The sequence below is a fragment of the Oncorhynchus gorbuscha genome, linkage group LG09 (assembly GCF_021184085.1).
Source record: "Oncorhynchus gorbuscha isolate QuinsamMale2020 ecotype Even-year linkage group LG09, OgorEven_v1.0, whole genome shotgun sequence".
Lineage (NCBI taxonomy): Eukaryota > Metazoa > Chordata > Actinopteri > Salmoniformes > Salmonidae > Oncorhynchus > Oncorhynchus gorbuscha.
Window position 1 is genome coordinate 56,270,529 of NC_060181.1, and position 15,076 is coordinate 56,285,604.

The 15,076-nt window shown below is 42.4% G+C and overlaps 1 protein-coding gene across 1 annotated transcript in view; it reads right to left on the reverse strand.

Moving 5' to 3' along the window:
- The window catches only part of LOC124043794 (signal transducer and activator of transcription 1-alpha/beta-like), a 30,102-nt gene extending 16,463 nt beyond the window's left edge, over positions 1 to 13,639 (reverse strand). Inside the window, exons 1-6 of the mRNA XM_046362756.1 lie at positions 13,485 to 13,639; positions 9,525 to 9,652; positions 3,914 to 4,058; positions 2,233 to 2,328; positions 1,787 to 1,876; positions 1,522 to 1,600 (exon numbers count right to left, since the gene is read on the reverse strand). Of these exons, the coding sequence (XP_046218712.1) occupies positions 1,522 to 1,600; positions 1,787 to 1,876; positions 2,233 to 2,328; positions 3,914 to 4,058; positions 9,525 to 9,652 (538 nt within the window). The 5' untranslated portion in view covers positions 13,485 to 13,639. The remainder of the gene's footprint in view (positions 1 to 1,521; positions 1,601 to 1,786; positions 1,877 to 2,232; positions 2,329 to 3,913; positions 4,059 to 9,524; positions 9,653 to 13,484) is intronic.
- Between the last annotated feature and the right edge of the window lie 1,437 nt (positions 13,640 to 15,076).

Genomic DNA, 15,076 nt, shown 5'->3' on the forward strand with positions numbered 1-15,076 from the left:
ATTCTCTGGTCTGATGAAACCAAGATTGAACTCTTTGGCCTGAATACCAAGCGTCTCATCTGGAGGAAACCTGGCACCATTCTTACGGTGAAGCATGGTGGTGGCAGCATCATGCTGTGGGGATGATGCTGACAATGATTCTAAGCACACAGCCAAGACAACGCAAGAGTGGCTTCAGGGCAAGTCTCTGAATGTCCTTGAGTGGCCCAGCCAGAACCCAATCGAACATCTCTGGAGAGTTCTCAAAATAGCTGTGCAGTGACGCTCCCCATTAAACCTGACAGAGCTTGAGAGTATGTACCCAAGAAGACTTGAGGCTGTAATCGCTGCTAAAGGTGCTTCAACAAAGTACTGATTAAAGGGTCTGAATACTTACGTAAATGTAATATTTCCATTTTTATTTGTAATACATTTTCTAAAAACCTCTTTTTGCTTTGTCATTAGTATGACAAAGCGAAAATGATTTAATCAATTTGAGAATAAGGCTGTAACGTAACAAAAAATTCCGAAAGCACTCTATATATTTTTTGGGGGCTCAATATAACTTGGGGGACCAAATAAAACCACCCATGGGCCGCCAGTTGGGGAACCCTGACATATAGCATTAGACATATAGCAATAGATCTAGGACCAACCCTGACATATAGCAATAGATCTAGGACCAACCCTGACATATAGCAATAGATCTAGGACCAACCCTGACATATAGCAATAGATCTAGGACCAACCCTGACATATAGCAATAGATCTAGGACCAACCCTGACATATAGCAATAGATCTAGGACCAACCCTGACATATAGCAATAGATCTAGGACCAACCCTGACATATAGCAATAGATCTAGGACCAACCCTGACGTATAGCAATAGATCTAGGACCAACCCTGACATATAGCAATAGATCTAGGACCAACCCTGACATATAGCAATAGATCTAGGACCAACCCTGACATATAGCAATAGATCTAGGACCAACCCTGACATATAGCAATAGATCTAGGACCAACCCTGACATATAGCAATAGATCTAGGACCAACCCTGACATATAGCAATAGATCTAGGACCAACCCTGACATATAGCAATAGATCTAGGACCAACCCTGACATATAGCAATAGATCTAGGACCAACCCTGACATATAGCAATAGATCTAGGACCAACCCTGACATATAGCAATAGATCTAGGACCAACCCTGACGTATAGCAATAGATCTAGGACCAACCCTGACATATAGCAATAGATCTAGGACCAACCCTGACATATAGCAATAGATCTAGGACCAACCCTGACATATAGCAATAGATCTAGGACCAACCCTGACATATAGCAATAGATCTAGGACCAACCCTGACATATAGCAATAGATCTAGGACCAACCCTGACATATAGCAATAGATCTAGGACCAACCCTGACGTATAGCAATAGATCTAGGACCAGTCTAGTCTCGTGTCCCAGACCCAGGCTGTTGAAATAGACTAGGACCAGGCTCAGGCTCAGAGGCTATAACTCACACAGTACCTCGGCTCTGCAGGGTCTTCTTCTTAAAGTCATGTTCATCCTGTAGGTCCTCCAGTGACTTCATTTCCTGCTCTACATTCTGAAGGAGGGCAGAAGTCACACTATTGGTTTTTCATGGACATCGATGATGTTTGTGAATAACATTTTCTGTCCTACTCTTCCAGACTGTTCAACTGGCTATTTTCATATAGATAATGCCGTAGTCATCTGCATGACAACAAAAAAACACAACCAATATCACATGGTAATGCCCAAATGAGCGCACCTGTACTTGGTTCCTCAGGTCGTTGACATTGTTGTCCAACTCTTTCTGTTTCTCCAACACCACATTGTTTTGTGTAGACCGAACGTTTTCCTGACAAAAACAGTTACAGACAATATGGTCTTCTTTCACACTCTGAAATGCTACTTCTGTTGCAGCAATGATTGAAGATAAAATACATCATATCAGAGGCGGTTTAACACTTAAAAAAAAAAAAAAATATATATATATATATATATATATATATATATATATATATATATATATATATATATATATGCTGCAAAGAGATTTGCTGAAAAATCAGTTCATGACTAAATTGTCCATGCAATAAATTTTCTCAGAAACACAAAAGAATGTGTCAATCACAATTCATTACGCACACTGCGACAAACTATGCTCCCACATTTCCACAAGGCAGTATGAAAAAGGCAAGATCAGTGTCTCACCTCTTTTTTTAAGGCACAGGCCAGGATTTTCTTCTCCTCTTTCAGACATTTACATATAGTCATGGCCATGTGCAAAGGGTCCTCCTGAAAGTGGTCCTAAGAAGACAGTTAATCAACTTTAAAAGTCGAATGGGTGTTCCTCAAGGTTCTGTTCCAGGACCACTGCTCTTTTTCACATACTTGCTAGTTGCTACCTCTTGGAAATGTAATTTATAAAAAGGAAATATCACTGCTATCCTGATTATAAACAACCTGCAAACCAAACCAGATAAAACATTATAGGTGCAATATGCAGAAATTGTGCCATTTTTTCCTGGTTGCTAAAATTCTAATTTCAGTATGTGAAATATCTTTTCAATAACAAAAAAATATTGTATTTTCAGCTGTTTGAAGCTGGGATACACATCCGAAAGTAAAAGAAGCTAAAACTAAACTTATACATGAGAAGCATAGAAAGAGTGCACATAGAACAGCTCTACCACTTCTTAAGACTTGCTTTCAATGAGAATGACATATCTATACCTCACATTTCTTTACATTTGCTAAATCAAAGGCATATGTAACAAAGGACTGGATAGCCAGTATCCTGATTGAAAACTCAAACAGTACAATGGTTAAAGATTAGCTTAAAGAACCTCAAGATACTTTTGTGTATGTGGACACCTTCAAATTAGTGAATTCAGCTATTTCAGCCACACTCGTTGCTGACAGGTGTATAAAATTGAGCACACAGCCATGCAATCTCCATAGATAAACATTGGCAGTAGAATGGCTTTACTGAAGGGCTCAGTGACTTTCATAGGATGCCACCTTTCCATCAAGTCAGTTCGTCAAATGTCTGTCCTGGTCAACTGTAAGTGCTGTTATTGTGAAGTGGAAACATCTCGGAGCAACAACGGCTCAGCCGCAAAGTGGTAGGCCACACAAGCTCACAGAACGGGACTGCCGAGTGTTTAAGTGAGTAGCGCATTAAATCATATGTCCTCGGTTGCAATACTTACTACCAAATTCCAAACTGCCTCTGGAAGCACAAGAACTGTTCGTCGGGCACATCATGTAATGGGTTTCCATGGCCGAGCAGCCACACACTAGCCTAAGATCACCATGCGCAATGCCAATCGTCGGCTGGAGTGGTGTAAAGCTCGCCGCCATTGGACTCTGGAGCAGTGGAAACGCGTTCTCTGGAGTGATGAATCACACTTCACCATCTGGCAGTCCGACGGACAAATCTGGGTTTGGTGGATGCGAGGAGAACGCTACCTGCCCTAATGCATAGTGCCAACTGTAAAGTTTGGTGGAGGAATTATGGTCTGGGGCTGTTTATTATAGTTCGGGCTAGGCCCTTTGTTCCAGTGAAGGGAAATCTTAACACTACAGCATACAATGACATTCTAGATCACAATGTTCCAACATTGTGGCAACAGTTTGGGGAAGACCCTTTCCTATTTCAGCATGAAAATGCCCCTGTGCACAAAGCGAGGTCCATACAGAAATGGTTTGTCGAGATCGGTGTGGAAGATCATGACAGGCTTGCACAGAGCCCTGACCTCAACTATATTGAACACCTTTGAGATGAATTGTAACGCCGACTGCAAGCCAGGCCTAATTGCCCAATATGCCTGAGTGTTTATACCTTGTAAATGAATGTCAATCCTCAATCCACATTCCACCCTGGCCTTACCTGCAGTTTGCGTTTAATCTTGCGTACATTGTGTTGCAACAGGAAGTTGTTCTCCAGGGCGAAGCGGCTGTACTGGTTGTCCAACTGGCCCAAGAGGTCATGGAAACGGACCATCGCCAGGGAAACGCTGGTTGCCACCGTGTCCCTGCAGGGCGTCAACCAAAAGGGGCGGGATTTAAAATCTATTGTTATCATTTAAAATGATAGCAACCAGACCACGGAAACACAGTGTAGTGTCTTAACACTTAGTACTTATTTATATAATAAGAAAGACTCTGAAAACAACTAATTGAACTGGAGCTTCACATTTACTCAAACGAGTTAGTACCAGAATAACATAGAACAACACTGAGCATGACCAAGGGTGCTCCATCCTTAAAGGGGACATCAGTAATTAACAGAACATAACATTCCTTCTCTTATACAATCAGAGTTACTTTTACCAAACCACAACTGAAACATTTCCCAGAACTTGTAGTTATTTTGCATCTTTTAATTTGAACAGTTCATTTTTGTTTGTTTGTTTATAAGTCTAGTCTGTCTGGTGGGTGGTGCCTTCGTTCTGGGTAGTGCCTCGGATTGTCTGGAGGCTCCTGAACATCCTCAGTGTGTGCTTGTTCCATTATAGCTTCTGCTATAGCAGCACCTTCATCAACACGTTCCCTTCTTTCAGCCTGGGGTCTCTTTACTGCCCCACCGTCCTCTACAGTTCCTTGTGTGTCACTCTCAGGATCTCTCTGTGCCTGTTCTCTCTCGATTGTTGTGCTGTTTTCCGTAGAATGCATTTGGATAATGTGATGCCGCCACATTATGTCTGGGCTCACTTGAACCTGGTAAGTTCTGGGTCCCGTTTGTGTGTGTACGTTCCCTCTTGTCCATTTCCCTCCTCTTCTGTAGTCTCGCACCATCACTTCCTGTCCTGTTTGGAGATGGCGCTCCCGGCCACCGGAGAGCATCTTGGCTTGTTTGTTCAGCACTTCATTATGCCTGTTGGGCTTCATGATGTCCAGCTGTGTGCGGAGAGGCCTCCCGAACATCAGTGCGGCTGGGCTTTCATTTCGTGGCATGTGGGAACTTGGCCAGTTTTGTTTTCAAAGTCCCTTTCGTCTCGTTGTTCTGCACGGAGTCCTTGCTTTAGGGTTTGCACAAAGCGTTTTGCCAGCCCAGTGGTGGCAGGGTGGTACGGGTCTGAGGTGGAGTGTTTGATTCCATTTACTGTCATGAATCTTGTAAAGTCGTCACTTACAAAAGCTTGTGCGTTGTCACTTACCAGCTGCAGCGGCAGACGTTGTTCTGAGACACTCTATCGTCTGAGCTGAGGTGGAGGAGTCGGTGCAAAACACCTCTGGCCATTTGGAATCGGCATCAACTATAACCAGAAACATGTGCTTTTCAAAGGGACCAGCGTAGTCCACATGAATTCTCTGCCATGGCTCTGCGGTCCATTCCCATGGGTGGACTGGGACAGGAGCAGGCATGTGAAGGGTTTCCAAACATCCACTATAGTTCTTCACCATGTTTTCTATCTGTTGATCCAGACCTGGCCAGCAGAAGTGGCTCCTTGCGAGCAGCTTCATTTTGACAATTCCAACATGACCTTCATGTAGTTGCTGCAAGACTAGATGTTGGCATTTCTGGGGTATCATGACTCTCATTCCCCACATCAAACATCCTTGGTACGTTGTAATTTCGTTTCTCCGCTGGAAATACGGAGTCAGCTCCTTTCTGCCAGTAGCTGGCCATCCTGACATGGTGTAGGTGTACACTTTTGACAAGGTCACATCTTTCCTTGTCTCCTGTTTGATAAATGTGCTTGTGACTGGTATGGCCTCGAGCTGAGCGGTATGGAACATGTCCACTGCATCCACCCTCCTTTGTCTTTCTCTTGTACACGGCAGTCTGGATAATGCATCTGCATTTGTGTGGAGGGATGACGGCTTAAACTCAATGTCATACATATGACTGGCAAGGAACAGGGCATAATCGCTGTAACCTGGCTGCTGCCATTGCCGGAATGCCTTTCTTTGGGCTGAAAGTGGAAAGCAACGGCTGGTGATCTGTAACCAGTGTGAAACGCTTGCCATATAGGTATGCATGGAATTTCTTGACGCCCCACACTAGTGCCAGTGCTTCTTTGTCGATTTGTGAGTAGTTTTTCTCTGCATCATTCAATGTTCGTGACGCGAATGCAACTGGCCTCTCTGACCCATCGTTCAGTGTGTGTGAAAGGACTGCCCCTAATCCATAAGGGGACGCATCACAAGCCAACTTCACTGGCATTTCAGGGTCGTAATGCATCAGGACCTGTTCAGATGTTATGAGCCGTTTTGCCTCCAGAAATGCATTTTCACACTGCTCTGTCCACCGCCATGTCCTATTCTTTTCCAGGAGCTGATTTAGAGGCTGGAGTACTGCTGAAAGGTTTGGGAGGAATCTTCTGTAGTAATTGATCAATCCCGTGAAAGATCTCACTTCTGTGATATTTTGTGGTTGTGGTGCCGTTACCACTGCCTCGATTTTGTCCTGTGTTTTGTGCAATCCATTGCAGTCAATTTCATGTCTACAGAAGACAATCTTGTCTTTGAAGAACTCACACTTCTGTAAGTTTGCCTGTAGACCATACTTTTTCAGTCTTTTCAGGACCACTTCCAAGTTAGCCAGGTGCTCTTTGTCGGTGCGTCCTGTTATGATCATGTCATCCGGGATACACTGGGTTCCTGGGATTCCTTGCAAAATCTGGTCAATAGTTCGTTGCCAAATGGCTGGAGCTGATGCAATGCCAAAAACCAGGAGGTTATACCTGTATAGACCTTTGTGTGTGTTTATTGTCAGGTACTGTTTGGAGCTCTCTTCAACCGGTAGCTGCAGGTAAGCCTGTTTCAGATCGATTTTACTGAAGTGTTTCCCACCAGCTAGTGCAGCAAAGATGTCATCCAGACGTGGTAGGGGGTATTGGTCCACATGCAACATTGAATTCACAGATACCTTGAAGTCTCCAAACATTCTAACAGACCAGTCTTTCTTCACAATAGGAACTATGGGTGTGGCCCATTTGCTTCTGTCCACTTGTCAGGATCCCTGTATCCTGCAAGCGATCGATCGATTTCCGCTTCCACCTTTGGTCTCAGGGAGTATGGAACAGATCTGGCTTTGCAGAATTTGGGTTGCGTCATCTCTTAGTACAAGTTTTGCTGTGAAGCCTTTTACTGTTCCCATCTGATCACTGAAAACTGTGTTGTATTTCTTCCGCAAGTGTTCCAGTGTTTGGTCTGTGCCTTTCTCTTTGGACTGGAACATGTGGAGCATCTTCAAGTCACACCAGTTCAGCTTTATTTTTTGAAGGCCATTCCCTGCCAAATAATGGGGGGCCAGTTCCAGGCACCACATACAGCTGTAACTGCTGTGTTTGCCCCCCATAACGCACTCTGACCTGCAACGCCCCCATTGGGCTCAATCTCTCTCCTGAGTAGGTCTTCAGCAACATAGCCTTACAGTGCTCATTGTAGTTGGTAGTGGAAACTATAGACACTGCAAATCCTGTGTCCAGCTCCATTTTGAGGGGTTTTCCTTCGATATCTGGTGTCACCCATATTATGCTACTGCTGGGAGTCACTGTGTTTAACTCCATTGTACCAATTAATCGTTCATCTGAATCACTGCCACTGTTCTCTGCTAGTGCATTCACAGACCCTTTCATTTTCTCAGCTTTCCTTTTGTGACTGAATTTTGCTTTGCATGCTCTTTGAATGTGCCCCCCCTTCTACTGCATTTGTGACAAATTTCGTCTTTGAAACGGCAGTCCTCTGCTCTGTGACCATCTGTCACACCTGTTGCATTTTTCGGCTACGGGGGGGGGGGCTGTCGGCTGCGTGAAAACTTGTGCAGGGAAATGTGACAGGTCAGTACTTCTTTTACTTTGCAACTCAAATGCATCTTTAGTCGCGATTTCCATAGCCACAGCAATTTCAACCGCCTTTGCAAACGTCCTGCAAACGTGAGATCTGATTCTGTGAGCAAACGGTTTTGAATGTGTTCATGTTTCAGTCCACAAACAAATCTATCCCTTAATGTGTCATTTAGGTTCTCTCCAAACTGGCAATGTTCAGAGTTTCTTCAACTCTGCTACATATGTACTAACACCCCCCCCCATTCTGATCTCTCTTGTGGAAACAAAAACGTTCTGCGATGAGGAGTGGTTTAGGTGATAAAGATTGTGGAGATATTGCAAAATCACCTGTGAATGTTTTATTTGAGGGCTTCAGAGGGGCAGTCAGATCTCTTAGCAAACTGTACGTTTTTGGTGTAATTAAACTCAACAACGCTGGTACTATCTTGTTATCAGCAATGTCGTTTGCAATGAAGTACTGTTCCAGTCGTTCAATGTAAGTTGCCCAGTTTTCTTGCGTGTCATCAAACACATCTACTTTCCCGATGCTAGCCATTCTCTTTACTTCCGGCTCCACGGGTCTTTGATCTGCCGCCTCGTTCTCGTCAGCTCTCCCCTCGTCTTCACTGCTTGCCAACTGTTGTGCTACAGAGTCAAAATCGTCCTCTCTTCCAGGAGCTCCATCTGTATTCGTGATGCACACTGCAGGTAATCATCCTCGTTACCATTGTAGTGTCTTAACACGTAGTACATATTTATATAATAAGAAAGACTCTGAATACAAGTAATTGAACTGGAGCTTCACATTTACTCAAACGAGTTAGTACCAGAATAACAGAACAACACTGCGCATGACCAAGGGTGCTCCATCCTTAAAGGGGACATCAGTAATTAACAGAACATAACACACAGTGTCTTAGAAGGTGAAGAGTTTGACAAACTGCACATCAACAACAACGAAAGTGTCAACCTTGATACATCTCTTACTTTTACTTTCAGTTTTCTTATTACGGTAGTTGGCGCAGGCTTTCGTCTACCCATGCATTTCCTGCAATTCTATGTCACTCTGACCTCTAGGTTATCAGGCTGCTGATTATCCCGCACACCTGTTACCATCGGCAAGCGCACCAGCGCCTCATGACACTCACCTGGACTCCATCACCTCCTTGATTATCTTCCCTATAGCTGTCACTCCCATTGGTTCATTCCTCAGGTGTTATTGACTCTGTTTCATGTCGGTGTGGGTTTTTTTTTTTGGTTTACTTATTAAAAACACTCGCTCCCTGTACTTGCTTCCCATCTCTCAGCGCACTCGTTACATTCTACATATTTTGCCATAGGCTGGAGAGACGTTATTGCAGTTTTTAATATGATATTTGAGTGACAAGTTTAGATTGGTAAATTAGCTGGCTGCTAGACTAAAGAATTGTTGCTGACATGGGCTAATTGAATGACTGTCAGTGACAGAAATAACAAGAGAATCCGGTTTTACACAAACACATTTTGAAATTGCACCTTGGGCATTTTATACTATTCTAACTCTCAACAGTAAGTTTACATATTTTATTTGGGGGGGGGTTTGATCTACTGGAAGCCAGTTGCCCATCCCTTCCCTAGATTAACAAACAGCAGCATCTTAAATGATGAGAACAGTACACAGCCTTTGAACACATCTACACATACTGTGTAAATGACAGACCTAGTCAGACACTGCTGCTCACTCACCAGTCATGGCTCTCAATCCACGCACTGAGGTACTGGCGGATCTCCATGGGGAAAGTATCATCATACAGCTGGTCCAACTGCTCCAGGTACTTGGAGTCTAATTTCTGCAGCTGGAACCACTGGGCCATCTAGGAACCAGGTACAGAGACATGGCAATCATTGTTTCCCCCTGTACCATTCCATAGGCACATACAGTTAGCTTCTTTAGTTTTTGAAGGGTTGAGGAAGAGTCAGCTGCTCTATAGTACTGCTGGGTAACACCAATGTTGCCTAATGTGATAATGGCTGAACTGTTTTCCATTATCTTTTTACTGCGTTCTGTGTAACTCGGTGAAGGGATATAGTTTAAACAAGCTTTAAAAGTAGCTAGACTGGATGCCGTTTGGGATACGCCAAATAAACATGTGATTCACATTTTTTTTTAAAAATAATATATATATATTTTTTAATTCTTCACATTTTCAAACTGTAAATTTATATTTTCCAACGGGGCTATACATTTGGGTGAGTTTTTTCTCTCTCGCCTAAGTAGCCTCATTTTACTGCCAAAAATAAAATTCAACCATCTAGTGTTCAGCGAAATAACAACACAATGTCAAATACAGGTAGCCTCGTGAAATATTTAACATCCAATCACATTAACCGTTACTCTCTCGCCAGAAACCTTCACTCTTGTGCAGACATTTAGGAACGAAACATGACAATTTGAAAAATAAGCCACTGGAGTTTTTTGAGCAAGAATAAAGATGACTTTTGAGTAGTAAGACATGTATAAAAGCAACAGATACCATTAATAAAAGGGGCTAGAAGGGGCATCTTATATGGTGAGCTCTCGAGTGGATAGAACAGGCAAGGCCCATAGTATTGTGGAGGACTTAATTCTTAATTGTGTGTAAATGAACTCAAGCTTACGGGCAATGTCAAATGTGATATAGTGAAGCACCTGAGTGAATTGTGAGCTCAATTACGAAGGTACTTTCCCAAAACGGACGACACACAACAACTGGATTCGTTATCCCTTTCATGCCCTGCCTCCAGTCTGCTCAACAATATCTGAACAAGAGAGACTCATCAAAATTACAACAAGCGGTTGTTTGAAAATGTAATTTAATCAGAGGCCACTGCCAGAATTCTGGATAGGGCTGCGCTCAGAGTTTCTTGCCTTGGCAAATCACGCTGTTAAGACACTGATGCCCTTTGCAACCACGTACCTACAGATGAAGTCGGAGGTTTACATACACCTCAGCCAAATACATTTAAATCAGTTTTTCCACAATTCCTGACATTTAATCCTAGTAAAAATTCCCTGTCTTAGGTCACTTAGGATCACCACTTTATTTTAAGAATGTGAAATGTCAGAATAATAGTAGAGGGAATCATTTATTTCAGCTTTTATTTCTTTCATCACATACCCAGTGGGTCAGAAGTTTACATACACTCAATTAGTATTTGGTAGCATTGCCTTTAAATTGTTTAACTTGGGTCAAATGTTTCGGCTAGCCTTCCACAAGCTTGCCAAAATAAATTGGGTGAATTTTGGCCCATTCCTCCTGACAGAGCTACAGTAACCGAGTCAGGTTTGTCGGCCTACTTGCTCGCACAAGCTTTTTCAGTTCTGCCCACGAATTTTCTATGGAATTGAGGTCATGGCTTTGTGATGGCCACTCCAATACCTTGACTTTGTTGTCCTGAAGCCATTTTGCCACAGCTTTGGAAGTATGCTTGGAGTCATTGTCCATTTGGAAGACCCATTTGCGACCAAGCTTTAACTTGAGTCTTGAGATGTTTTAATATATCCACATGATTTTCCTCCTCATGAAGCCATCTATTTTGTGAAGTGCACCAGTCCCTCCTGCAGCAAAGCACCCTCAAAACATGATGCTGCTACCCCCGTGCTTCATGGTTGGGATGGTGTTCTTCGGCTTCCAAGCTTCCCCCTTTTTCATCCAAACATAAAACAGTAAAACAAGTCATTATGGCCAAACAGTTCTATTTTTGTTTCATCAGACCAGAGGATATTGCTCCAAAAAGTACGATATTTGGCCCCATGTGCAGTTGCAAAAGTTGTAGTCTGGCTTTTTTATTACGGTTTTGGAGCAGTGGCTTCTTCCTTGCGGAGTGGCCTTTCAGGTTATGTCGATATAGGACTTGTTTTACTGTGGATATAGATACTTTTGTACCTGTTTCCTCCAGTATCTTCACAAGGTCCTTTGTTGTTGTTCTGGGATTGAATTGCACTTTCTCACCAAAGTACATTCATCTCTTGGAGACAGAACGCGTCTCCTTCCTGAGTGGTATGATGGCTGCGTGGTCCCATGGTGTTTAAACTTGCGTAACATTGTTTGTACAGATGAACGTGGTACCTTCAGGCGTTTGGAAATTGCTCCCAAGGATGAACTAGACTTGTAGAGGTCTACAATTTCTTTCTGAGGTCTTGGCTGATTTACTTAGAGTTTCCCATGATGTCACGCAAAGAGGCACTGCGTTTGAAGGTAGGCCTTCAAATACATCCACAGGTACACCTACAATTGACTCAAATTATGTAATTTAGCCTATCAAATGCTTCTAAAGCCATGACATCATTGTCTGGAATTTTCCAAGCTGTTTAAAGGCACAGTCATTTTAGTGTATGTAAACTGCTGACTCACTTTAATTGTGATACAGTGCATTATAAGTGAAGAAATCTGTGTGTAAACAATTGTTGGGAAAATGACTTGTGTCATGCACAAAGTAGATGTCCTAACAGACTTGCCAAAACTATAGTTTGTTAACAAGACATTTCTGGAGTGGTTGAAAAATGAGTTTTAATGACTCCAACCTAAGTGTATATAAACTTCCGACTTCAACAGTATGTGAGAGAGGATTCTCGGCCCTCAATAGCATGAAAACTAGTGTAGTGTATGTGTGTGGCAGGCTTACAATGATGGCAAAAAAACAACATTTGAAAATGTGCTGACCCTGGCGCTAGAGGGGGTACACAGAGTTTTGCATTCCCAAAGAGTTTGGGAACCACTGCTATAAGGAATGTGAAATTATTTATACTTTTACTTTTGATTAATCTAAAACCAAATACTTTTAGACTTTTACTCAAAGCAGTATTTTACTGTGTGACTTTCACTTTTACTTGAGTCATTTTCTATTAAGGTATGTTAACTTTTACTCAAGTATGACAATTGGATACTTTTTCCATCACTGGTTACAAGGGATGCCCAGTGACAATACTGCAGCCTTTCCTGCACTGATGAACAGTTGTATTTTCATCAATAGATTAGATTACGCATTGAGCCATTGAGTATCATGTGTCTCTTATCAAGATATATTTCTAATTCGTTTCCTGTTCCAAATGAAGAATATACAACCATTATCACATGCTGATTGATTGAAGCGAATTATATTCAGTCAACAGCTATGGTTATGGGGTGTGTGATTGTTCTAAACCTGCATCTTTGAAGCATTGCAAGATCAACTGAAGTGTCTTTATATGATTATGATGATTCAAGCAAATACATTCTGAAAACAGCATTGCAAGACAAAAATCAAATGAAAACATGATTACAAACATGGTAATCTATTGTACCACACTTGTAGTTATTGCACATGCATTGATTCAGTATGCAATTATTAGGTGGCCTAATCACTTTTGTCAAATTAATCCGCACAAGTAACGCTATGCAAAAACGTATGTGTCAGTAGCTGCCAATGAAACCTAATACAATTTTCTAATTAAATTATTTTTTTAAATCATTAGAAGAAAATGGCAAAAATGATATTTTTCCTTACCAACCAAATTCTGTGAGCAGACAATCTATTTTGTGACAATCATTTGAAATATGTACAATATTTGACCGTTTCAATAATATATCCACAAAATTCCCTGCAATGCACAATTGCTTTTTTGGGCGTATTTGACCTGCTATGTATTGATTACAGTAACTACCAGGTACAGTAAGCTGTACCTACCTTGATTAACGTTGAAAACGGTACAAAAAGGTGAAGTCAAGATAGATGGGAAAAAGTTCCTCCAATAACATCTCCAGCCCTTTGCTTCAGAAAACATGTGAACATTTAGGTCGGCTTTTTAATTCTGTATAGCCTATCGCAGCTAAGCTTTTGCATAAATTCAGTAGAGAACCAATCAAAGTCCAGTGCGCGTTTTGGCGCTGTTCTTTCTATCGGGCAACCTCCCTCATCCGCATGAAATCAGAAACTTAAATTTAAAAACGTAACTCATTCAGACCGTAAATAGAAACCTAACATATTATTGAAAAAGGGCATTGAAAGTAATGTCACATATTTTTGGGGTAGTTCCTTCTGTACTGCAATGGAATGTTCAACATTTTAAAAAGCTAATTCATAACTCAAAAAGCTGTCTTGCTGACGAAACTGCATGTATTACAATTGCTTGGCAAAGTTCAACAGTCGTGGTCGTATCTTCATTTATCTTTGCAAGTGCTCTCAGGTTCTGTCGGCGGGAGGGGCAGAAAATGATGGAACGGCAGTGTAGAAACCATGTGGTTTCCGAGAAAGCGAAAGTAGATGGTGCAGTTCCACTGATAGGAAACAGCCTGAACGTAACCTGCTCAAATTCCAAGTCAGTATTTTTTTCAGGAACGTACAGTGCATTCGGAAAGTATTCAGACCACTTGACATTTCTCATTTTGTAACAGCCTTATTCTAAAAATTGATTAAACCCCCCCCCTCCCACACACACACACACAATACTCCATAATGACAAAGCAAAAACAGGTTTGTAGAAATGTTAGCAAATTTATTAAAAACAAAAAACTGAAATACCACATTTACATAAGTATTCAGACCCTTTACTCAGTACTTTGTTGAAGCGCCTTTGGCAGCGATTACAACTTCAAGTATTCTTGGGTGTGATGCAACAAGCTTGGCACAGCTGTATTGGGGAGTTTCTCCCATTCTTCTCTGCAGATCCTCTCAAGCTCTGTCAGGTTGGGTGGGGAGCGTCACTGCACAGCTATTTTCAGGTCTATCCAGAGATGTTTGATCAGGTTCAAGTCCGGGCATTGGGTGGGCCACTCAAGGACATTAAGAGACTTGTCCCGAAGCTATTTCTGCATTGTCTTGGCTTTGTGCTTAGGGTCTTTGTCCTGTGGTAAGGTGTACAATCACCCTAGTCTGAGGTCCTCCAGGCGGACTGTCATGTGCCTTTCACCTAGGAGTGGCTTCCGTCTGGCCACTACCATAAAGGCCTGATTGGTGGAGTGCTGCAGAGGTTGTCCTGGAAGATTCTCCCATCTCCAGAGGAACTCTGACGCTCTGTCAGAGTGACCATCGAGTTCTTGGTCACCTCCCTGACCAAGGTCTTTCTCTGATTCAGAGGGTTTGGTTTAAATACAGAAGACACATTTCAATTGAAGGCATTCAGTTGACTGACTAGGTATCCCCCTTTCTCTTTCCCTTCTCCCCCGATTGCTCAGTTTTGCTGGGTGGCCAGCTCTAAGAAGAGTCTTGGTGGTTCCAAACTTCTTCCATTTAAGAATGATGGAGGCCAGTCTGTTATTGGGGACCTTCAATGCTGCAGA